This window comes from Lithobates pipiens, unplaced genomic scaffold (assembly GCF_037356315.1).
Source record: "Lithobates pipiens isolate NorthernLeopardFrog02 unplaced genomic scaffold, aLitPip1_a1.2 Scaffold_27, whole genome shotgun sequence".
Taxonomy (NCBI): domain Eukaryota; kingdom Metazoa; phylum Chordata; class Amphibia; order Anura; family Ranidae; genus Lithobates; species Lithobates pipiens.
The window spans coordinates 95,209,207-95,234,713 of NW_027507788.1; the positions used below are offsets into that span (position 1 = coordinate 95,209,207).

Here is a 25,507-nt window from a genome sequence, read left to right on the forward strand (position 1 = left end):
GATGGTGTCGGTAATCTCTACCCTGCCCTACTGACACTGTCCGTATACACCCAGACACACACACACACTCATGTAAGGGGCCTAAGATATGCATAGCTATTAATGGAGAGGAGTGTAATATGTGAGATCTGCTAATGGCCAGACCAATTTTCAGCTTTTAGCGAAGTCACTCTTGGAATGACAATTGCGCGGGCATACAACACTGTACTCAAATTAAATTTTTATCATTTTTTTTCCCCACAAATAGAGGTTTCTTTTGGTGGTATTTGATCACTCCTTTAGTTTTTTTTTTTTAGTTTTTTTTGTTAAAAAAAATTGTGTTTTGAGAAGTTTTACATTGTACAGCAAGCCAAAGTTTAACCCTGTTTTTTCCTTTCTTTAGGTGTAAAGATAACCAGTGTCCAGACCTTCCACACTTCTCTGGATGCCAAAGTGGGACATCCACTGTTAATCCCATGTGTATTCAACAAGGATGAGCCTCTCCATGGGCACAATCTTGAATTGGAATGGGGTATGACCCCAGAAAACGGTGGAGAATATCGACCTCTGATACGTGTAAGCGACACAATGCCGATGCCAGTTCCACATCCTAATCGAAGGGCTCGGCTGAACCCGATGCGTGTGCCTAGCGGACAGTGCGCCCTGCTGATTGACCCGGCTAAACTAGAAGACAGCGGCACATACAAGATCCGCCTGACTATAGACGGTGAAGAGTACAAAGAGGGCCACGAAGTCAAGGTTCATGTTCGGGAATTCAATAGAGAAACTGGTAAGTTTATCTAAAAGCATGTTCACTTATTACTACCCCATATCTGTGTGTCACGAGTGGTTTCCTATAGATCCAACTGATTGTCTAAGGCAGGCTTTCTCAACCTTTTAACTCTAGAGGAACCCCAAAAAATAGAAAAGTGTGTCAAGGAACCCTTACTTAAAACCAAATCACCAGGGCTCAATAGGAAAAATACTCCTGATATTGGTGGTCAATAGGAAAAATGTCCCCCTTAAAGTGTTGTTCACAATGTCACCCTTAAAGCTAAAAATATATTTGGTGTCCTGCTGCTGGTTTTGCCAAGTGGTGCTGAACCTTGCATCATCAAATAGGTGGTTCATCAGCCACAGCTCAAGAAACCCCTAGCAACCTATGGAGGAACCCCACAGGGTTCCACAGAACCCTGATTGAGAATGGCTGGTCTAAGGGGATGCTGTAGAATGTGTGGTCAGCTGAGTGCTTATATTAAAGGGCTGCTATGCCTAAACAGACTCCAGCACATTTCTCAGAAAGGTCCAAAATTTCACTGCTGGGCAAATAATTCTTGTACCAGAGTGAATTGGCAATTAGTGGTGAAAGTCTGACTGCAGAGGTTCATCCTGAGAGTAGTCCTTTAAATAGCAGTGCCCATATTAATAGGCTGGCAAATTCTATTACTGGCTTGTTTTTAAGGGTGCAAGCCTTGTGACAGTTATTTTCATGTTGGCAAGCTTTCAACCAGTGAAGTCCACAAAATTTGGACACTTCATACTTAAATTCCCCCCACATCTCCCAGGAAGATTTAGATTTGTGTACATTGTTTTTGCTTAGTTCTCATGTTTATGTTCCAGATAATGGTTGTAATGTGACTTTTCTTATGTGCTCCCTACAGAATCATCTCCAGAGGAATCTGACCTTTCCAACGATCAACCTAAAAAGGATCATTCACTGCAGGCCAATGATGGTGTGCTCCATACAGAATCATCTCCAGAAGGATTTGGGCTTTCCAACAACCATCCAAAGGAGGGTCATTCATTACATGCCAGTGGTGATGTTCTTCATGCAAAAACACCTCCAAAACAGCCTGGCCTTTCCCCCAGCCATCCAAATGGGGGTCATTCATTACAGGGCCATGGTGGGGTGCCCAATGCAAAATTCCCTCCAAAAGGATCTGGCCCTTTCAGCAGCCATCCAAAGGAGGGTCATTCATTACATGCCAGTGGTGGTGATCTTCATGCAAAAACACCTCCAAAACAGCCTGGCCTTTCCCCCAGCCATCCAAATGGGGGTCATTCATTACAGGGCCATGGTGGGGTGCCCAATGCAAAATTCCCTCCAAAAGGATCTGGCCCTTTCAGCAGCCATCCAAAGGAGGGTCATTCATTACATGCCAGTGGTGGTGATCTTCATGCAAAAACACCTCCAAAACAGCCTGGCCTTTCCCCCAGCCATCCAAATGGGGGTCATTCATTACAGGGCCATGGTGGTGTGCTCAATGCAAAATACCCTCCAAAAGGATCTGGCCCTTTCATCAGCCATCCAAAGGAGGGTCATTCATTACATGCCAATGGGGGTTTGCTTCATGCAAAAACACCTCCAAAACAGTCTGGCCTTTCCCCCAGCCAACCAAATGGGGATCATTCATTACAGGACGATGGTAATCTGCCATTTAACCACAATATAGATCCTACCATAATGCAGATAGCCAAGTTTCTACAAGTTTGGAAGAATAGTGGTGCCCTCCTGTACTTGTCAATAGGAGTCATCGTTTTCCTGCTTCTACTGTTTCCTGGACTAGCACTCTGCTTTGCCGTTATGTACTTTCGGCTGAAGCGCAAAAATCGATTTTCACTGATGGAGCAGGGACGTCCATCAGGAATAGCCGAAGATGATGATTACCCTCCAACTGTGGTGGTACAGTAGAAGAGCAGAGGGGTGCTCTTATAGTTCCTCCAGTTGTAGGGGGATAAGTGAGGGCAGGGTGGAAAGGAGTTAGGGGTTAGGTGAAGAGAGAGTGGGGGAGGGAGTAGGGGTATAAGTGAGGGCAAAGTGGGGGGAATAGGGGGTAAGTGAAGGGGTAGGGGCATAAGAGAGGGGGGGTGTAGGGGGATAAGTGAGGACAGAGTAGGGGGATAAGTGAGGGTGGGGGGGGGGGGAGATTGTTGGTACACAAAATGTTGTGTACCACATGATGGCGTAGGGCCAATGTGGTCTTTATATTTAAAAGGGGATCAAAGTCTTTACCAAGTAACTATAGACCTGTTAGTTTAAATTCTATAGTCGAGAAGATACTGAAAATTTTAATAAAAGACCACATAGACGAGTTCTTGCTGGAAAAAAATGGTTTAGGCAACCTACAGCATGGATTCGTGAAAGACAAAGGTAGTAAAAAAAATCTGATTTCTTTTTATGAAGAGTTAAGTAAAACCTTGGACAGAGGGGTGGCGGTGGACGTCTTTTAACTAAAATGGCTTTTAGTTTTAGATGTATTTTAGTCAACTAAATTAGTATTCATTTAGTCGATTTAAAATGTTTGTCGACTAAATTAACACTGCTGGGCAGGAAGGTGGTATAAGTGCTCTGTAGACAATTGGTTAAAGGCCTGCATTCTTTCCCAAATGTACATAATATAACTGGGTACTAACAGTTGATCCAGGGAATATCCGATTGCCTCTCGAAGGGATCAGGAAGGAATTTTTTCCCCTGCTGTAGCAAATTGGTTAATGCATTGCTGGGGTTTTTCGCCTTCCTCTGAATCAACTGTGGGTGTAGGATTATGTATATGGGACTATATGAGATATATATATATATATATATATATATATAAATAAATAAATAAATTTGTATTGGTTAAACTAGATGGACTTGTGTTTTTTTTCAACCTAACTATAGTGCCTTGAAAAAGTTCCCTTCCATCCTCTTCCTCCCCTTTTCCCTTCCCTCCTTCTTCTCCCATTTTCCCTCCCTTCCTCTTTCTTCTCCCCTTATTCCCTTCTTTCTTATCTACTTTTTCCCATCCCCTCCTTCTCCCCTGCTTCCCTTCCTCAAAAAATAAATACTCCCCTCTCCCCCTCCCTCTTCCGAGTCTTTTATGTTTGTGAGGAAGGGAAGAAGAGAATAAACGTCAAAAAATTCCCTCTCCTTCCTTCTCTTCCACTCCCCTTTTTGCCTATCCCTAATTTCACTTCCCTTCACCCTCACCCTTCATTCTTACCCTCCCATTTTTCCCTTTCCTCCCATCTTATTCCTTCTATTCCTATCCACTTTTTCCCCCCCTTCTTTCTTCTCCCCTGCTTCCTTTCCTCAAAAAAAAAATCCCCCCCTTCTCCTTTATTTCCTGCCCCTTCTTCCACACGTGTTTCCCCCTTCTCCTCCCCTTCTTCCACATGTGTTTCCCCCTTCTCCTCCCCTTCTTCCACATGTCCTTCCCCCCCCTCCTTCCACATGTCCTTCCCCCCCCTCCCCTTCTTCCACATGTCCTTCCTCCCCCCCTCCCCTTCTTCCACATGTCCTTCCTCCCCCCCTCCCCTTCTTCCACATGTCCTTCCTCCCCCCTTCCCCTTCTTCCACATGTCCTTCCTCCCCCCCCCCCTTCCCCTTCTTCCACATGTCCTTCCTCCCCCCCCCCTTCCCCTTCTTCCACATGTCCTTCCTCCCCCCTTCCCCTTCTTCCACATGTCCCCCCCCCCCTCCCCTTCTTCCACATGTCCTTCCCCTCCCCCTTCTTCCACATGTCCTCCCCTTCTCCCACATGTCCCTCATCCTTCTCCTTCCCATCTTTCTTCCCTTCAGCAGAGTGGCGCAGTGGCAGCACACTGGGCTCATTTTCACCAGAGCTTATTGAATGGGGTGAAGCTTCACTTTGTAAATGTAGCACTGTCCCCATAGGGCTTGCTGAGTGTTGACTTCATAGGCTGCTTTCTGGTTGCATGCAGCTGGACCCGATGTCCGCCAGTCACCCGCAATCGTCGGATTGCCATTCTGACAGGGGAGAAGATGTCTTCACCCAGTCAGAGCACCCCCCCCCCATAGTTAGCAAGCACCCCCTAATGACACACTTAACCCTTTGATCACCCCTGATGTTACCCTCTTCCCTGCCAGTGTCATTAGTACAGTAACAATGCATATTTTTAGCACTAAGAAAAAGGCAAGGAGAGTGGCTTGGAGGCTGCAGCACTGAACATTGTGTCTTTTTATTCGTCACATATTCTTAGCACTGATTACTGTAATGTCACTGGTCCCCAAAAAAGTGTCAGGAGTCTGATTTGTCCGCCGCAATGTCGCAGTCCTGCTTAAAATAGCTATTATTGCTATTAGTAATGGCGGCAATCAAATAAATATGCCATAAAAACATCCCATAGTTTGTAAACGAGATAACTTTTGCTCAAACCAATCAATATTCGCTTTTTGGGATTTTTTTTTTTTTTTTACCAAAAACATGTAGATGAATACATATTGGCCTAAATTGATGAATAAATTTGTTTTTTTTTTTTATTTATAGCGAAAGTAATTTAAAAACCGCAGAGGTGATCAAATACCACCAAAAGAAAGCTCTATTTGTGGGAAAAAATGACATTTTATTTTTTTATTTGGGTATACCATAAAATGGTCATGCAATTATCACTTAAAGCAACGCAGTGCCATATCGCAAATAAAAAATGGCCTGGTCAGGAAGGGGGGTAAACCTTCCAGAGCGGAAGTGGTTAATTGGAGATTGTCTGTCTGTTCCCAGAGTTGTACATCTGTACGTGTATAGCTGTGAACAGCCATTCACTTTTACAGGGGTCTGTACAAAGTACCTGCAGGCTCTCCGGTGAGGTAATATGTCAGAATGTGCATCATACAGCCAGATACGGCTTTGTGCACGATCCTTTAATGCCGTGTACAAACGACTGGACTTTTCGACGGACTAGGTCTGACAGTCTTTCCTATGGACTTTCTGCGGAGTTCTGGTGGACTTTCTGAATGAACGACCACACACAATCACACCAAAGTCCAACGGATTTGAACGTGATGATGTACGACCAAACTAGAATAAGAAAGGTCATAGCCAGTAGCCAATAGCTGCCCGTTGTTTCTTGTCCGTCGGATTAGCATACACACAAACGTATTTCTCGGTCCGGCGGGAACATTTAAAACATGTTCTATTTCTAAAGTCCGCCGGATTTTTGCCAAGCAAAGGTCCAATGGAGCCCACAAACGATCGAATTGTCCAGTGGACTCGTTCCTTTGGAGCTTTGCTGTCTAAAAGTCTGGTCGTGTGTACACGGCATAAGCATTGCTGCTGATATGATATTAGAGTGACTACAGGAGAAAAGTGAGGAGGGGATGACAGTGGGCAGTATATACAAGAGTGGAGTATGGAAGGTATGACATGAGCAGTATGTACAGGAGAAAAGTGTAGAGGGTATGACAGTGGGCAGAACATATGGGAGAGAAGAGTGGAGCAGGGCTGGACTGGGACAGAAATGTGGCCATGGACTTCATCCAGATCAGCCCACTTATATTTTGAGTGTCCCATCACCAGCCCCCTTACATCAGTGTCCCATCAGCACCCCCTTACATCAGAGTGTCCCATCACCAGCCCCCTTACATCAGTGTCCCATCAGCACCTCCTTAAATCAGAGTGTCCCATCAGCAGCCCCCTTACATCAGAGTGTCCCATCACCAGCCCCCTTACATCAGAGTGGCCCACTGAGCCATCGGCCCACCGGGAAACTCCTGGTAGTCCCAATGGCCAGTACATGCCTGGTGTGGAGGGTATGACAGTGGGCAGTATGTACAGGAGAGGAGTGTGGAGGGTATGACAGTGGGCACTATGTACAGGTCAGGAGGAGGATGAAGCAATCTGGGAAGTAAAAAAGGAAAAGTTTGTGGAAGGATGTTTAGGGACTGCATAGTGGTTAAGCAGGCCATACATGAATTGGAATTAAGCCAATTAAGCAGAGACCAGCCATAGTCGATCTATGCATGGGCTAGCTGGTTGTACACAAGTCAATCTATTAATCGACTTGAGTACAACCAGCCTGTCAGGTTTTTCCCAGAACAATCAGTGCTGCCAGCTATAGTTAGCAACACTGATCATTGTATTGTGTGGGTAGGGAAGGCCCCCACAATAACACTGCGGAAGTGATTCCCCCATCCACAGGTCAGCAGGTGAGAGGTGTGTGGGGACAGGCTGGGGTGTGAGGTGGTCATGGAGGGATATCAATCAGCGGGTGGGGGGGAGTAACTTGGAGTGATATCTTTTCGAGTAGGGTCTGTCATCTGCAGGTTGGGAAATGGTCATCTGTGATAAAAGTTGAGGGGGTGGCTGGGGAGTGACCTGGTTGGTAGTGTGAGTGTGAAATGGATGATGTGTTTCACGTTTCTTTCACATTTGCGGTAATGCTCTTAAAAGTAACCTGTGGTGAATTGCTTTTCAACAAGTGTTGTTACCCATCCCGGCCTCACTCATGACTACTCTTCTGCCTGCTGCCTGCCATCTGTGTATGATCTGCCTGCTTTTCTTTGTATCCCGAACAAAGTTGATAGTTGTGGCTGCAATTTTTCTTGGTCTACCTGACCCTAGCTTGGTACCAAGAGATCCATGAATTTTCCACTTCCTTATAAGTGATTGAACAGTACTAACTGGCATTTTCAAGGCTGCAGATATAGTGCCGGCTGGTGCTCCATCTGACGGGGGCGGCACTTCGATCGGCACTTACACCATCCAGGTTTTAGCTGCGGCTAAGCCCCCCCCCCCCCCTCTTCTTTATGGCACTGCTTCTCCTCTCGGCTAGTCAGGTCTTCAGACTCCCAACCAATGGGGTCGGACTCCTGGACAATGGGGTCTCAGGACCCGCTTCTTGATTGGCCAGGAGGAGAAAAAGGCAGACATTGGTGAATATTCACTAATGTCACAGAACTGAATCAGCTCAGAGTGTCGTGCTCTGCGCCTCAAGCCCACCCTTTTTTAAAGATAATTAGAGCCTCAGGCTCTAATCATGTGCTTAAAAAAAATATTGAAATCCTATGCATTTGGTGCTCTGCATGTAGATTAGGGGCTGGACGCATGGATTAGGGTGATGGCACCCTTATGGACAGGCCATCACTGTTCAGATATCTTTTTATATAATTTTTCATCTTTACAAAGATCCACTGACTTGTTATGCAGGTCTTTTGACAGTTCTTTTCTGCTCTCCATGGCTCAGCATCTAGCCCGCTCAGTGCACCCATGTGAGAGCTGACGTACTCATTGACTATTTATACACAGAGGCTAATTGCAATTTAAAAAGCCACAGATGTGGGAAGTTAACCTATAAATGCCATTTTAAACTGTGTCTTACCTTTTTGTGTCTGTACCAAGGCCTAAATATTCCAGGGTATGTAAACTTTTGACCAGGGCCATTTGGGGTGATTTCTGTTATCATTATGATTTAACCACTTACAGACCACCACACACTGATATACGTCCCAAATTTGAAGAGGAATATCGTTATGGCAGCAGCAGCTAGCTGCTATAACCCCGGCATCCTCTTCTTCAGCCTGCAGTCCTCTTTCTGAAAGAGTGGGCGGGGAGTGTAGAGGTGGGCAGGGAGTCTACTGACATCACGACTCCGCCCACTGAGCTCCAGACAACAGACCCACCCACACAATCTGCAGTTTTTTGGGTCTCATAGCAGACAGAGGACAGACATCACATCACATTGGCTACCCGCTGGACTGCGCATGCGCAATGCCGCCATATGCGTTCCAACACTGGGGTGATCTGCGCTTGCGCAGAATTTCGTGGCCACACCCCTGAGTCCAGGTTCAAGCCCCACCATCCAAGTGGACAAAGAGTTAGACTATAATTATGCCAAAGAGAGGCAAGCGAAGCGAGCCAGTGAGGGGCCCTGTGGCCGAGTGGTCTTACAACAGTGTTGCAACGCATATGGAGGGTAGCAAAATGTGATGGGTAGCCGAGTGTGACGTGACTCCCCTGTACAAACGATTTAATTGCACTTTCTGTCCACGTAACAATTGGATTTAGAAAATATTGGGTTGTGGGAAACAAAGATTAGTAATAAAGCTTCAGTGGAGTCACCTTTTTCCCATGTTGACTCTTATGCCACCTACACACGGTCGGATTTTCAGACGGGGAATGCTCGATGGGAGCTTGTTGTCGGAAATTCCGACCTTGTGTAGGCTCCATCGGACATTGTCCGTCACAATTTCTGACAAACAAAATTTGAGATCTGTATCTCAAATTTTCCAACAACAAAATCCGTTATCGGAAATTCCAATCGTGTGTACACAATTCCGACGCACAAAATTCCACGCATGCTCGGAATCAAGCAGAAGAACTGCACTGGCTATTGAACTTCAATTTTCTCGGCTCATACGTGTTGTACGTCACCGCGTTCTTGATGTTCGGAATTTCCAAAAAGATTTATGTGACCATATGTATGCAAGACAAGTTTGAGCCAACATCTGTCAGAAAAAAAATCCATGGATTTTGTTATTGGAACGTGCAATCGTGTGTATGGGGCATAACAGGAGTGACTTTCCCTTCCTAGGGGGTAGATTTCCTCTCACAAATGTCCCTCATGGCAGTGCCCAGCACCCTTTGCCCTTTTTTTCACAGTAGTTTGCTTATTCGCATTGAAAATGGCCAAATTCAATGGGATTCACTACTAAAGCCTCATACACACGATCGGACTTTGTACAAACTTTCCTGTGGACTTTTGTACAAAGGGCGTAGTCCACAAGTTTGTATTGCATACACGCGATTGGACTTTTTAGGCAACAAACACGAACGTAGTGACATTTCAATGTACTGACGACACTTCAAAAGAGGAAGTGCAATTACTCCAGCGCAACCTTTGGTCAACTTCTGTATTGTCTAATCTTTTGCATTGGTTCTGAGGGTTTTGCGTACACACGATCAGACTTTGCTGCATCGGACTTATGCTGTCAAAAAGTTTGTCCGTTCACACAGCCAACAAAAGTTAGATGATAACGGTCGCCCGATAGAGCGTACACACGGTCGGATGTTGCTCCAAAACAGCTAATTTGCATGTTTGTTGTCAAAAAGTCCGATCGTGTGTACGGGCCTTAAGTTTTTCAAAGTTTAGAGAGAAGTCAATGAACCTGCAAGTCAAATCAAAGTATATTTCCTTATCCTTATGCCCTGTACACATGTTTGTATTTTCCGACAACAAATGTTGTATGTGAGCTTGTTGCCGGAAAGTTTGACCGTGTGTATGCTCCATCGAACATTTGTTTGGTGGACTTTCCGCCAACAAATGTTGGCTAGCAGGTTCTCAAATTTTCCGCCAACACATTTTTGTTGTGTGACTTTCCGATCATGTGTACACAAGTCCATCGCAAAAAAGTCCATGCATGCTCAAAATAAAGTACGAGCCAGAAGCGCTCGGTCTTGTAAAACTAGCATTCGTAATGGAGATATCGCGTACGTCTTGTACGTCACTACGTTCTTAATTGTTGGCCAACATTTGTGTGACCGTGTCTATGCAAGACAAGTTGGAGTCAACAACCTTCGAACAAAAATCTACAGTTTTGTTGTAGGAAAGTCGGATCGTGTGTACGGGGCATTAGTTGCCACTACGGTTTTAGCAATACCTATAATTATCTGAACAAACATACCCAATCAAATCCGCATCAGTTAATAATACTGGATGTTGGCCAAAAATATAGCAATTACATTTTTGCACTGACTAGAGCTGACCATACAGTAATGTTAGAAGTGTATTTAATGCTTGTGTTTGGCAAACAATTACAAACTAATATTACTTTCATTAAATGCAAGGTATATATTGTATGTACGCTCAGTACAGGTGTTCTGTCCTTGTTACTCCCAGGCACTATAAATGCATTTCACATTAATGTCACTTCCAGAAATAAGCAGGTGAACCCGGGGCAAGGAATAATCAGGGAAGTATTCAAATTAGAGTTTAAAGTCCATCAACAGTGATAATTTGTATCACCATAACATTTAATGCAATTTTGACATGAAGCATAATCCCTGTCTCATAAACCTTTGATTGAAAGTGAGGTTCTTCATTCATGGGTCATGTTAGATGAGTGACATCACTCACCATAAATCTGAATAAGATTTGCTTCACTCTTTGATTGCACAACCAACAAGCTGCATAAAAACCACTTCAGAGGCCACTGAGACAGGTGCTTTGCATTGTGCCAGAATACTCCAACGTCATGATGATACCACAAAATCATCACATTTTTCTTTCTTGTTTTCTTTCTTCTGTCTTCCTCCCAGGCTATCGTGTTCCAGATGGTCAGTTCTGTCCATTTCAAAAGCTCAATTAGCCAGCGATGGTGGTTCGGTTGGTCCCCAATGTCTGGCTATTACAGATCGAGCAGCAGTATGGAAAAGTCTAATCAAGCTCTTTTTGATTTGTTTATAGGAACCTGGCAGCATAGACAGTTAGGAAACTGATCACCCACAAGTCTTTCATAAAGTTGCAGTACATTGTCCCAAAAGAGGTTGATCCATGAGCAAGTGCCCCAAATATGGGTCATAGTGCCAGGGGCCTGCAAACATCGTCGACAGGCATTTGTTTGAAAGACAACTGTACATTATTTTTAAAAATTATAAAAATATTACAGTCACTTAGCATAAGGGAGCCATAGACTGCCCCATGAATAATAATTTCTTTGTTGACCTGCATGGGCAAACAAGGGTAACGTCTTTAAGCAATTTTTAAAATGTAAAATTCAGCTGTCCTTGTAAAAAAAAAAAAAAATGCCCTGCTTCCTTAGGTGAATATAATATTTTCCAAAACGGCAGGTGTCCATTAATAGATTAATAATAATAAAAGTGCAGAGGGTGTTATACCTGCCAGGCTTGTGTGTGTGGCCCTGTAGAAGCTCTTTAACTTCATCATAGGTGAGAAATGCCATGTAACCAGGATGGGTGACGGCAAGCAGCATCCAGTTCTGCAACAAGGTCTCCCAGGGCTGTTGGATCATAGACAAAGGAGAAATCATTTTAGGAAACAGAACAAGTCCAACTTATCTAATTACATTTTTGCTGTCATTTTTCTAGAACAAAGGGTAAAGATATGAGGTGCTAGAACTTTACATAACGTCTCATCTCAATATTAGAAAAGTAAATGTTTAGTGGAGCTCAGTGGCTCTAACTAGGAAGCTCTGATACATTGGGGAGCCCCAAACAAGAGCCGTGGGTGGAATCTAGAGCTTAGGAAAACAATGAGAGCATTGTAGCAGTGTCCAAAAAAATGTATAGCTTCATGATTGGAATAACACAAGATAAATCTGCCAAAGCGTTACGGGGTATACACCAGTCTTCCTTTTTCAGGGCATCGAACAATAAACAAGAACAAGAAAAAACATTTTTTTTTAGCTTGTCCTAAATAAAATAGTTTCAATGAAACATGCCTAATAGTTTCCTTTATTGGTGAAATGTATTATATATGGTGGTGGTAAGTTAAGCTTGTTTTTTTCCTTGGATTTATCTTTGGCCTTGTTTGTACCTGTTGTTAGCCTTCCAATGCTTCTTACTGCGATAGTCAGCTATAGATGGGGTCTTTTTTTGTATCACAAACAGAATATTGGCATGCATTAAAAAGGGGATTAACTCCAGAGATAAAATTATAATTCTCCCACTCTACAAGACTCTGGTCCGGCCGCACCTAGAGTATTCTGTCCAGTTCTGGGCACCAGTCCTTAGGAAGGATGTACTGGAAATGGAGCGAGTAGAGAGAAGGGCAACAAAGCTAATAAAGGGTCTGGAGGATATTAGTAAAAAATTTAAATGAATGCATTTGGGTGGAAAAAATATGAATGCAATCTATACACTAGGGGGAGAACCTCCTGTGGGAATCTAGGATGGAAAAGAACCTGGAGGTCCTAATTAGTGATGGACGAACTTCCGACGGGACGTTTCGCGAATGCGGACCACGAACGCGGCCGATAGTTCGCGAAACGGAACGTTCGCGGCGGGCCCCATTGACTTCAATGGGAGGCGAACTTCGCAAACCTATAGGGCAAATTTGCAGCCACAAAATAATTATTAGCTGGGCAAACATAGTCCCACCACATGGCCAATGACATAACACATGTATGAGGTGAATTTGGGATCGATAACTACAAGCATTCTTTTTTTATATGGGAAATTGTTCTGACAATTCAGGACTGTGGAGCGCATGAAGGCAATGGAGGAGAGGGAAGGTCAGGGACCAGGGTAGGCAAAGAAGAGTGTGCAGGAGATGATCACCAGCAGCGTGACATGCAGCAATGACACCTGCACCGTGATAGAGTCATCTGACAAGAGCACCGTGATAGAGAGCACTGACATCAGCAGCGTGACATAAATCACTCACACCAGCTCCGTGATATACAGCACTGACAGCAGCACCGTGATAGAGAGCACTGACATCAGAAGCGTGACATACAGCACTGACATCAGCACCGTGATATACAGCACTGACAGCAGCACCGTGATAGAGAGCACTGACATCAGAAGCGTGACATACAGCACTGACATCAGCACCGTGATATACAGCACTGACAGCAGCACCGTGATAGAGAGCACTGACATCAGCAGCGTGACATTAAGCACTCACACCATGATATACAGCACTGACAGCAGCACCGTGATAGAGAACACTGACATCAGCAGCGTGACATTAAGCATTCACACCCGCGCAGTGATATACAGCACTGACAGCAGCACCGTGATAGAGAGCACTGACATCAGAAGCGTGACATACAGCTTTGACATCAGCACCGTGATATACAGCACTGACAGCAGCACCGTGATATACAGCACTGACAGCAGCACCGTGACATACAGCACTGACATCAGCACCGTGATAGAGAGCACTGACATCAGAAGCGTGACATACAGCACTGACATCAGAAGCGTGACATACAGCACTGACATCAGCACCGTGATAGAGAGCACTGACATCAGCAGCGTGACATTAAGCACTCACACCAGCACCGTGATATACAGCACTCACACCAGCACCGTAAGCAGCCCCAGGAGGAAGTCAGCACAGCACAGGGATGGTGTGATCCCCTCATAATAAGAACCCCCAGGAGTAAGTCAGCACAGCACAGGGATGGTGTGATCCCCTCATAATAAGCAGGCCCAGGAGAAAATAAGCACAGCACAGGGATGGTGTGATCCCCTCATAATAAGAACCCCCAGGAGGAAGTCAGCACAGCACAGGGATGGTGTGATCCCCTCATAATAAGCAGGCCCAGGAGGAAGTCGGCACAGTACAGGGATGGTGTGATCCCCTCATAATAAGAACCCCCAGGAGGAAGTCAGCACAGCACAGGGATGGTGTGATCCCCTAATAATAAGAACCCCCAGGAGTAAGTCAGCACAGCACAGGGATGGTGTGATCCCCTCATAATAAGCAGGCCCAGGAGAAAATCAGCACAGCACAGGGATGGTGTGATCCCCTCATAATAAGCAGGCCCAGGAGAAAATCAGTACAGCCAGGGATGGTGTGATCCCCTCATAATAAGCAGGCCCAGGAGAAAATCAGCACAGCACAGGGATGGTGTGATCCCCTCATAATAAGCAGGCCCAGGAGGAAGTCGGCACAGTACAGGGATGGTGTGATCCCCTCATAATAAGAACCCCCAGGAGGAAGTCAGCACAGCACAAGGATGGTGTGATCCCCTCATAATAAGCAGGCCCAGGAGAAAATCAGCACAGCACAGGGATGGTGTGATCCCCTCATAATAAGAACCCCCAGGAGGAAGTCAGCACAGCACAGGGATGGTGTGATCCCCTCATAAGCAGCCCCAGTAGAAATATGACACCGCTCAACCTCTTCAAAGAGGAGGGTAGGGGCATATAGTACGGTGTGCTTTTTTGGGACAAGGAAGTGAGCCAAATGAAGAAAGAAGGTCTGTGTGCTTGATTAAAAAAATTGTTTATAGACATATACATGGTCTACTGGTCACATGTGTTGAATTCCTCCGAGATCCATGCCTCATTCATTTTTAGAAATGTGAGGTAGTTAACACTGTCGTGAGCTAGGCGAGTACGCTTATCGGTCACGATCCCCCTGCTGCGCTGAACGTCCTTTCGGACAGGACACTGGATGAGGGGCAAGCCAACAGTTCGATTGCAAATTGGGCAAGCTCTGGCCAGAGGTCAAGCCTGCCCACCCAGTAGTCCAGGGGTTCATCACTCCTCAGAGCGTCCACATCGGCCGTTAACCCAATGTAGTCGGACACTTGATGGTCTAGGCGTTCCCTGATGCTGGATCCGGATGACACCTGTCGATGGGTCGGCTGAAAGAATGACCTTATATCCGAAGTCACCAACACATCTTCAAACCGGCCTCTTCTTGCAGGCGCTGTTGGATTGGTACCCGCAACTCCTTCTCTGGGAGTGGGAATTGCTCCTCTGCCAGCACACACAAAAGCAGAATGCAGCATTTCTCGAAGCAAGGCCTGGAAGTGCTGCATTCTGACAGCCCTCTGCGACTGCGGTAACATTTCCGCCATTTTGTGTTTGTACCGGGGGTCTAAGTACTTTGCCACCCAGTACTGGTCCTTGACCCTTATGCTTTTTATACGGGGGTCCCTATTAAAACACTGGAGCATGAAGGCCCCCATTTGCACTAAAGTGGAAGCGGTGTGGTGGCCTGGCTCCTGCTCATCATCCAGGATAATGTCGTCCTCTTCATTCTCCTCTCCCCATCCACGCACAACAGGGATCCCAGAAATGTTTAAAGCATGCTCTTCTTGCTCCTCCTCATCCGCCCCGGCACCATCCTCCTCTGACTCCTCATCAGACTCCTGTTGTTGACTTGTCTCAGATAGAGTAGCCCCCCCTGGGAATTCATCCAGCATTGCGACTTCCTCATCTTCCCGCTCCTGCTCCTCCACAGCTTGATCAATGACACGACGCAATGCACGCTCCATAAAGAAGGCATAAGGTACCATGTCACTGATGGCGCCATGGCTGCGACTGACCAGTTTGGTGATCTCCTCAAATGGCTGCAGAAGTCTGCATGCGTCGCGCATGAGCAGCCACTGGCGCGGTGAAAAAACCCCAGCTCCCCAGAACCGTTTCTGCCACAGAGTTCATACAGGAAGACGTTAACTGCACGTTTCTGCTGGAGCAGCCTATCAAGCATATAGAAGGTTGAGTTCCATCGCGTGGGGCAATCGCAAATAAGACGTCTGGCAGATTGTGTCGCCGCTGAATGTCAGCAAGGCGAGCCATGGCCGTGTAAGATCTTCTGAAATGGGCCGAGATTTTCCTTGCCTGCCGCAAGATGTCCTGGACCCCAGGGTATTTGACAACGAATCGCTGCACGACCAAGTTTAAGACGTGTGCCATGCATGGCACGTGCGTGATTTTGCCCTGTTTCAATGCGCTAAGCAGATTGGCACCGTTGTCACACACCACTTTACCAACTGTCAAATTGAGCGGTGTTAGCCACTGATCTGCCTGTGAACGCAAAGCTGAAAGGAGTGCCGGGCCAGTGTGGCTCTTGGCTTCCAGGCACAACAGACGCAGCACGGCATGGCAACGTCTCACCTGGCATGTGGAATAGGTTCTGGGGAGCTTGGGCGGTGCAGCGGAAGAGACGCTAGCAGCGGAAAAGGAGGAGGCAGCTGAGGAGGAGAGGGAGGAGGATGGAGTAGGAGGAGGAGGAGAAGAGTCAGGCCTGCATGCAATCCGTGGCGGTAAAACCAAATCTACACGGGTGCCACGGGTTACATGCTTGACGGCCGTCAGAAGGTTCACCCAGTGGGCAGTAAAAGTGATATACCTTCCCTGCCCGTGTTTGCTAGACCCACGTGTCTGTGGTCAGATGTATCTTGGCACCGACACTGTGTGCCAGAGATACATTCACTTGCCGCTGAACATGGCCATATAGCTCTGGGATGCCCTTCTCTGAGAAATACTTCCTTCCTGGGACCTTCCATTGTGGTGTTCCAATGGCCACAAATTTGTGAAAGGCCTCCGAGTCCACCAGTTTATATGGCAGTAGTTGGCGGGCTATGAGTTCTGACAAGCCAGACGTCAATCGTTGGACAAGAGGGTTATCCGGCGTCATCATTTTTTTACGCTCGAACATTAGGCCCACGGAAGCCTGCCTTTTTGCAGAAAAATGTGAGCTTGGCGTGATGGAAGGTGGAGTGGAGGACAATTGTGAGGAGAGAGGAGAAGGAGAAGTAGACGACGAGGCTGGACGGTGAGAGCCTGCAGTGTGGCTTTGTGTGTTCCGTTGCTCCCACTCGGCTCGGTGATGGCTGCCCATGTGCCTTCTTAAGGCGGTCGTCCCTAGGTGAGTGTTGGGCTTACCGCGACGAATGCGTTGACTGCAAAGATTGCAGATGGCAACGCTATTGTCAGCAGCGGACACGTTAAAAAAAGCCCACACTGCGGAGCCATGTGCCGGTGTCCTGGGAGCGCCAGATGTGACCGTACATGGTCGATGACTCGCTCCTGATACATTTGCAGTCTGCTTTGTCCCTCCTGTGCAATGTAAGTTATTCCTGCTTCTCCTCCCTATCTGCTGGTCCATATCTCCCTCTGAACTCCCCTCCTCTTCCTCTCTTGTGGGCACCCACGTGACATCACTAGACACGTCATCATCAACGCCACCTTCCCCACCGCTATAAGTAGAGATCTCGGAGTAGGCAGCAATACCGGGGACTAACCTCCTCCTTGGGCTGATCTGGGTACTGTCGTCAGACTGCTGAGTAGCGGTTGTTGCTACCTCCTCTTCCTGATCCAATACCAAGAGTGGCTGCGCATCAGAAATGTCCTCTTGATATGGATCGGAAAATAATTCCTGTGACTCAAGCGGAAGGTATGTGGTGGTGTTGGTGTTGTTGGTGGTAGTGTCTTTGGGGGTGCACATAGCAGAGATTGAAGAAGAGGGTGCAGATCGAGAGGATGAGGAGGGTGCAGAAGAGTAAGGCTGAGTGAGCCACTCAACCAAGTCTGGTGCGTCCTTTAAAGTAATTGAACGCACCTTCTGCAACTTCCCACTTTGGCTCAAGGCTGGTGCTCCTGCCCTACCCCTACCACCCCTGCGGAAGGGCTTGCCTCTTCCTCTGCCTGTCATTTTTTAAATCACTTTGTGACAAAACTCTTAGTCCCTATACCGATGAAGGACTGCTGCAGTATAGGGCAGCGGTCAGCAGTGGTGCACCTCAACCCTATGTATTGTGGACCGATAACGGTCCTTACAGAACGGCAGACTGTACCTCACTCAACCCTATGTACTGTAGCACCCTACACCAAGTTACCAGTCCTTATAAGGACCTTTGTGGACCAAGTAGGTTGTGTGTGACTGATTAGCAGACTGTACGTCAGTCCCTATACTGCTGAAGGACTGCTGCAGTATAGGGAAGCGGTCAGCAGTGGTGCACCTCAACCCTATGTATTGTGGACCGATACCGGTCCTTACAGAACAGCAGACTGTACCTCACTCAACCCTATGTACTGTAGCACCCTACACCAAGTTACCAGTCCTTATAAGGACCTTTTGTGGACCAAGTAGGTTGTGTGTGACTGATTAGCAGACTGTACGTCAGTCCCTATACTGCTGAAGGACTGCTGCAGTATAGGGCAGCGGTCAGCAGTGGTGCACCTCAACCCTATGTTTTGTGGACCGATACCGGTCCTTACAGAACGGCAGACTGTACCTCACTCAACTTTATGTACTGTAGCACCCTACACAGACCAAGTTACCAGTCCTGATAAAGAGCTTTGTGGAACAAGTGAGTTGTGAATGATTAGCAGACTGCAGCAGAAGGGCAGCAGTCAAGTATAATATTCTTTCTATATTTGGAAGAAAGAATATTATACGTGTACAAGCCTATTACCATACCACTGATACCAGTCCTGAAAAGAACCTTTGTGGAACTAATAGTAACAGCAACTGTTTAAACTGACCCTCACCGCCTGACACACTGCTTCCTTCCTGTCCCTATACAAACTGGCAAAACAGAGGAGACTGGAACGATAACTGGTTACTCGAATAGCACTTTTGTGGACCTGATAGTAACAGCTAATGATGATGATGATGATGATGACTAATCTGGCTGTCCCTAAAATAGCAGCACACAGCGCTCTGTCCCTTTATCTAAACTGACAAAAGACACTCAGGCTGCTGCAACAATCAGTAGCACAGCAAACCTATATACACCTAACACCTATACCAGTCCTGAAAAGAACTTTTGTGTACCAAATAGCTAGCGTTTTATCTGTCCCTGCTCCAAACAGCAACCTTTCCCTATAGTGACAGAAGAAAGAATGTAAAATGGCCGCCGGATCGGGTGTATTTATAAGTTAGGGGGAATGTCCAAGTGTCCATGTGCTGTCATGTCTCAATTGGCTGTCCTGTACCCCATGATGGATGTGTCATCAGGTCAAAGTTCCTTTACACAGTAAAAACACGGAAGTCCGCCGGGCGAACGACGCCAATAGTCCGCCGAACTGGCGGACCGCGAACAGCCGAAATACGCCGTGAATCGACCGCCAGGCGAACTGTTCGGCCATCCCTAGTCCTAATAGATGATAGGCTCAGCAATGGTATGCAATGAATGCCAAGCTGCTGCTAACAAAGCAAACAGAATATCGGCATGCATTAAAAACGGGATCAACTCCAGAGATAAAACGATAATTCTCCCGCTCTACAAGACTCTGGTCCGGCCGCACCTGGAGTATTCTGTCCAGTTCTGGGCACGAGTCCTCGGGAAGGATGTGCTGGAAATGGAGCGAGTACAAAGAAGAGCAACAAAGCTAATAAAGGGTCTGGAGGATATTAGTTATGAGGAAAGGTTGCGAGCACTGAACTTATTCTCTCTGGAGACGAGACGCTTGAGAGGGGATATGATTTCAATGTACAAATACTGTACTGGTGACCCCACAACAGGGATACAACTTTTTTTGCGGAAGGGAGTTTAACAAGACATGTGGCCAGTCATTAAAATTAGAAGAAAAGAAAGGATGTGGAATTCCCTTCCACAGGCGGTGGTCTCAGCGGGGAGCATCCATCGTTTCAAAAAACGATTAGATAAGCACCTGAATGACTGCAACATACAGGGATATACAATGTAATACTGACATATAATCACACACATAGGCTGGACTTGATGGACTTGTACATAGTTACATAGTAGGTGAGGTTGAAAAAAGACACAAGGGCTTTCGCAAAATTAATACAGAATTTGGCATAGCTTTTTTTTTAACTTGCATAGCTTGTTCACATTTCACATGTTAGTAGTAAGGTTGGCTATAGATTATGCAATTTTCTTACCTTCAACCACTGATTGAAGGAAAGAATATCACTTCCTTCCCTCATTAACACAATCAGCGTTTATATGGGAATCTGTCCTGCTATTCTAGTGTATTCTGACAGTGTGAGGTTTCCCCGCTATCAGAATACAATGACTACTGCTGGTGGCTATATCCATCAGCAGTGATGGTATGAAAAAAAACAAATTACAGGCTGGTCGTATTGAAGTCGATCTATTGAAGTGGAACCAGCCTGTACATAGATAGATCGCATTTCGATCTGTCTATGGACAGCTTTACTCTTTCTCCATAGTAACCCTTTTTCATTTCAGGTAAATAATGTATTCCAAGCAGAAGAAAGGTGTGAAAAGACAGGTGTCCGACATCCACAGAAGGCTACAGAATGTTTATGGAGATGACACCATTGACGAGGCAATGCCTTGTCATTAGTGACTCTGGTCAATGCTCTCATCTCCATAAACATTCTGTAGTCTTCTGCTGGTATTGGACAGCCTGCACCCCCTTCTTCATCAAGAACTCAATGACGGCACGTCTCTTCTGTTAGAAATCCAATATATACCTGAAATGAAAAAGAAGACGTAGGAAGCCACAGGTAGCTCAAGTATCTAAGATGGCCTGGCAGTGGTAAGTAAAACCCTCTGCAGGAAGACAGTGCTGGCCTCCAGGCCCTGGTATTACATTTTAAAAATCAGCAGCTACAGGATTTTAGCTGCTGATTTTAAAGCTTTAAACCTTCAGTTCTTAAGCACTTTCAGCAGCTGATTTTATCACAAAGTATTTATGCAGCTTCTTTATCTTTTAATCCTTGGCTACGTTCTTCTTTCAGCTGGTGCCATGACTGTTGCCCCAGGTTTCCAGTTTCAGGGCTGGCCCCTTTCTCTTGCAGGATCCTATAAAGACACTCTTGCACGCAGATACTAGAGCTGTGTCTCTCTAAACAGTATACATTCTGTAGCCTAGTTTATCAAGGCACTCCCCTGCCCCTCCCCCTCTCTTCTCCAAGCTAACAGACTGACACCAGACTGCACTGTCCACTGTTAAAGGAATTGTAAAGGCAGAAGGTTTTCTTGTTTATATGCATTAAGGTAAAACACCTTCTGTGTGCAGCAGCCCCCCTAATACTTACCTGAGCCCCATCTCTCTCCAGCGATGTCCACAAGTGTCTAAGCCACCCGGGACGCTCCACCTGATTGACAACCGCGAGAGCCAATGGCGCCGCTGCTGTGACTCAAAGTAAGTTAGCCAATCAATATTCTTATTATTATTATACAGGATTTATATAACGCCAACAGTTTACACAGCGCTTTACAATATAAAAAAGTAGACGATACAGTTATAATACAATAAAATACAAGAGCATTAAGAGGGCCCTGCTCTGAAGAGTTTACAATCTAATAGGGTGGGGCAGGTGGTACAAACTGTTGTAACTGTGGGGAATGAGTTTATGGAAGTGGTAGAAGATTAGTTGGAGACGTGATGGGCTTTCCTGAAGAGATGAGTTTTTAGGGATCACCTGAGGGTAGCAAGAGTAGGGGGGACAGCCAGACAGGTGGAGGTATCGAGATCCAGCGGATGGGAGAGGCTCTGGAGAAATCCTATCGGGAGAGAGAGGGGGGAGGGCCAAACAGCAGCTACATCTCTGAATGGACACACGGAGCTGCAGCTGGGGTCAGGTGCCCCCATAGCAAGGTGCTTGATGTGGGGGCACTCAACAGAAGGGAGGGGCCAGGAGCACCGAAGAGGGATCCAAGAGGAGGAGAATCCAGGCTGCCCTGTGCAAAATCACTTCATAGAGAAGGTAAGCATAAAATGTTTGCAAGTTCTGGGGTAAGAATTTTAGAAGTACTTTACTGGGGAACTTTTTCTCTTATGTGTGCAGTGTGTTATGCTAAGACGCACTAAGGGTTTAATACTACTTGTAATAAAAATAACACTTTTTCAAAGCATTATATCAATTACATGATAACATACTGTACATATAATTAGGTACCTGGAAAAGACGTGTGAAAATGTCAAACTCAAACATGGAGATGTGATCATTGCATGTTAAATCCATCGTACTGCACAGTGCAGATTCCAGAGGCCCCGCCTCTATGTTGTGCACAGGATGCAGTCCATCCCTAAACTCCTCCCACTTCACCAGACACCTGTAGAACATAAAAAATGTCATGTTGATAAGTAACGGATTAAATTTAGCTTTCATTGTGTTGGTGCATCACCTCTATGTGGACCTCTACTATCAAGTGCCAGTTGGCAAAGGATGGACATTGTAAAAAGGGAAAGAATGTGATCTCTCATAGATTGCAACAAGAACATGCAAAAGCAAGCTTCTAATTAACCATTCATAACCAGGGTTGCATGGAGGTTGCTGGAGTTCCACCCATCTGCATGCATAGTTAGTGCATGGAGTTAGTGGCATGTCTCCAATGGTCTTTTTGACTGTGTGTAAGGGTGGCATTTTTCTTATTGACCACCAATGTAAGGGAATCTGTTTAATTTCTGGCCATCATTACACTGCCACATGGACATAATAGACTAAGCTTCTATATCAATAATTTAAATGTAGGACAATTTAGTGATAAAATGATCCAACATTAATGTCAAATACTCTCGTAGTGATGAGCTTGATGTTCGAGTTGAACATACGGTCGACTCAAACATCGGGTGCTTGCCCGTTTGCCAAAGAGAGAACATTATGGGGCATTTGTGGCAAATTCAAGAGCCGTGGAAGGCCCCATAATGCACTGCGAGATCGCAGTGCATTTCTGTATGATGATTGACCAAAGCATGCACATGACCTGCATGCTTTGGCCAATCCCAGCGCCCTCTGCTAAGAGAGCCATAAGTGGCCAAAGGCAGGGTGCCTTTGGCCAATCATGGCTCAGGGGGACTAAGTCTACGCCCCACACAATATAAGGCTGCCTACACGACGGCTCTGTGTAGTGTTGTTGCTGTGGACAGAGCGATAGCTTGATTTAGATTAAGCAGGCAGGTTATTCAGTTAGTGGCAGTGTATTGGATATGGATATATATATATATATATATATATATATATATATATATATATATATATATATAATATACACATACACTCTGCATCCAGTGTAGCCTATATCTACAGTGCATTCCGTGGTGTACTGTTTCTAATACACTTCATCAGGCGGTGTACACAGTATCTAATACAGTGTGTACTACACTTCTGGTGATGTACACAGTATACAATACAGTGTAGCCATAGTAGTTTCTACAATTTTTCTGGTGGTGTACACAATACAGTGCAGCCATAGAACACAGTGGTGTAGTGGTTAGCACTCTCACCCAGCTGGTTCGAATCCCAACCACGACAGTACCTGCCTGGAGTTTGCATGTTCTCCCTGTGCCTGTGTGGGTTTCCTCCGGGTACACCGGTTTCCTCCCACAATCCAAAGACACGCAGGTAGGTTAATTGGCTTCTGTCCAAAATTGGCCCTAGTATATGAATGGGGACCTTAGATTGTGGGCTTGAGGGTAGGGAGCGATGTGAGTGTGCAATGTACAGGGATTGGGACAATTGTAGACACTCAGGTTGAACTGGATGGACTGGTGTCTTTATTTAATCTATCTATCTATTTAACCTTACTAACTATGTAACTATTGTTACTACAGTGCAGGTGGTGTACACAGTATCTAATACAGTGTGTAGAGTTTCTACTACACTTCTGGTGGTGTACACAGTATAAAATACAGTGCAACCATAGTACAGTTGCTAATACAGTGCAGGTGGTGTACACAGTATCTAATACAGTGTAGTGTGGTGTTGCAAAACAAAATATACATCATGTCCGGAAGGCCACCAAGGAGAGGCAGATGCTCACATGCCACTAAAAGAGGGCAAGCAGCCTCAGTGTTTACAGCCCACAGTGCTGGTTGTGGACATGGTGCATCCTTTGCAGGTAGCCGAGGGGCACGCTTGTCCTTTTTTCTGCTGCTGGCCGTGTTATTGAGCCAGAACATGCAGATGAGTTAGTGGAGTGGATAACAAAGCCGCCCTCGTCCTCCTCATCCTCCTGTCAACCAGGCTTAATGCAGCTGCCAAAACGACCTATTCCACTGGCTCCTTGTCCACAGTCATTCATTCCGTAGCCCCACCATCATGCATGGAGGAGCCCCCAGAACTAGTCGATCACAGTGTCAGCTACATGCTGCTGGAGGATGCACAGCGAATTGAAGGCTATGAGGTTGGTTCACAGGTTGAGGAAGGGAGTAACCTGAACCTAGAGAGAGGGGGGTACCCAAGAAGGACAAGAAACTGGCAGACATGTTCCCCCAGCTGCAGCATACTGCCAGGTTTGCTCCAGCGACGAGGAGGGATCAACCCCTTACTCCGATCTGTGATCACTCAAGTCTCACTGACTCAGTGATCACAGCGCGGGGGCGCACGGAGAGTGTGCAAAGGGGAGGCAGTCTATTAACGGCCTCCCGGCAAAGTAGGTTCACACTGTAGCCATCATTCGGCTATAGCGTGGATCTGAAGGAGTTAAAGGAATATTTCATTTTTATTGTTTAACTGTAAGCATTATTAAAATCACAGCACCTGAAAAAACTGCCTTTTTTTTAAATTTAAACTTTTTTTGTATTGTCTCCTGGGACAGGACCCGGGTCCCCAAACACTTTCTATGGCAATAACTTGCATATAAGCCTTTAAAATTATCACGTTCGTGTCCCATAGACTTTAACGGTGTTCGTGTGTTCAAACTTATTTTCTGCCTGTTCGCATGTCATGCTGTGAACTGAATCTGGGGGGTGCTCCGCTCACCCCTATACTCTAGGTAGGCCATATTCTTTATTTATTTTTTATCATTAATATAGGGATAACTTAGGGAACCACTGATAAGTGAGCTGTATGTGTACTAAGAACCAATCATTATTTCAAGGGTTCCTCTAGGGTAGACAAAAAAAATTCTAAATGGCTAAATAAACTAAAATGGTGTTGCTTTTGTTTAATCATTGGGTTGGGTGATGGTCATCTATTTTTTATGGACATATCCATGACTTGCTATTTCAGACTGAAATCCTAAGATCCAATTCAGGCTAAACACATTTTCATGCACTTTTATATAATTTACCATTAAAATGTATTACTTTGTGTAAGCTTTGTTCTCACTACCATGGACTGGTTCAAGCCTGTGGAATGGAATCCTTTAAAACCACAGTGCAATGCCTGAGAACACATGTGATGCTTGTTAACCCAATGTGCTATAAGCATGACCCTGAAGAGTACAGTAAGTAATAGAATGTTGTTCGAAACATGCTGAGGTCTAACATAATTACCTAGTCCCAAAGGCTTGTGACCAGAAGTTGGATGCCTCCAATTTTGTGATACGATATGTGTTCCCTTGATACCGTCCACCTGGGCACAAAGCCCGAAGTTCACACAGGATGTGACTGAAGATTAGTGAAAGCTTGGTCAGAGTTCGCCTGAAAAATTGAAAAATTAA

The 25,507-nt window shown here is 45.7% G+C and overlaps 1 protein-coding gene and 1 long non-coding RNA gene across 2 annotated transcripts; one reads left to right on the top strand and one right to left on the bottom strand.

Moving 5' to 3' along the window:
• Positions 1–260: 260 nt before the first annotated feature.
• LOC143934005 (uncharacterized) lies at positions 261–2,761 on the top strand. The gene is made up of 2 exons (XM_077457232.1): positions 261–769; positions 1,641–2,761. Exons 1-2 carry the CDS (start codon positions 514–516, stop codon positions 2,669–2,671), a joined length of 1,287 nt encoding a protein of 428 aa, XP_077313358.1. The 5' UTR covers positions 261–513; the 3' UTR covers positions 2,672–2,761.
• A 7,706-nt stretch (positions 2,762–10,467) lies between these two features.
• LOC143934007 (uncharacterized) lies at positions 10,468–25,507 on the bottom strand. Its single transcript, XR_013263188.1, has 3 exons — positions 25,341–25,507; positions 22,021–22,177; positions 10,468–11,713 (listed from the first exon to the last, which is right to left on the bottom strand). It is a non-coding gene; the product is annotated as an uncharacterized LOC143934007 (long non-coding RNA).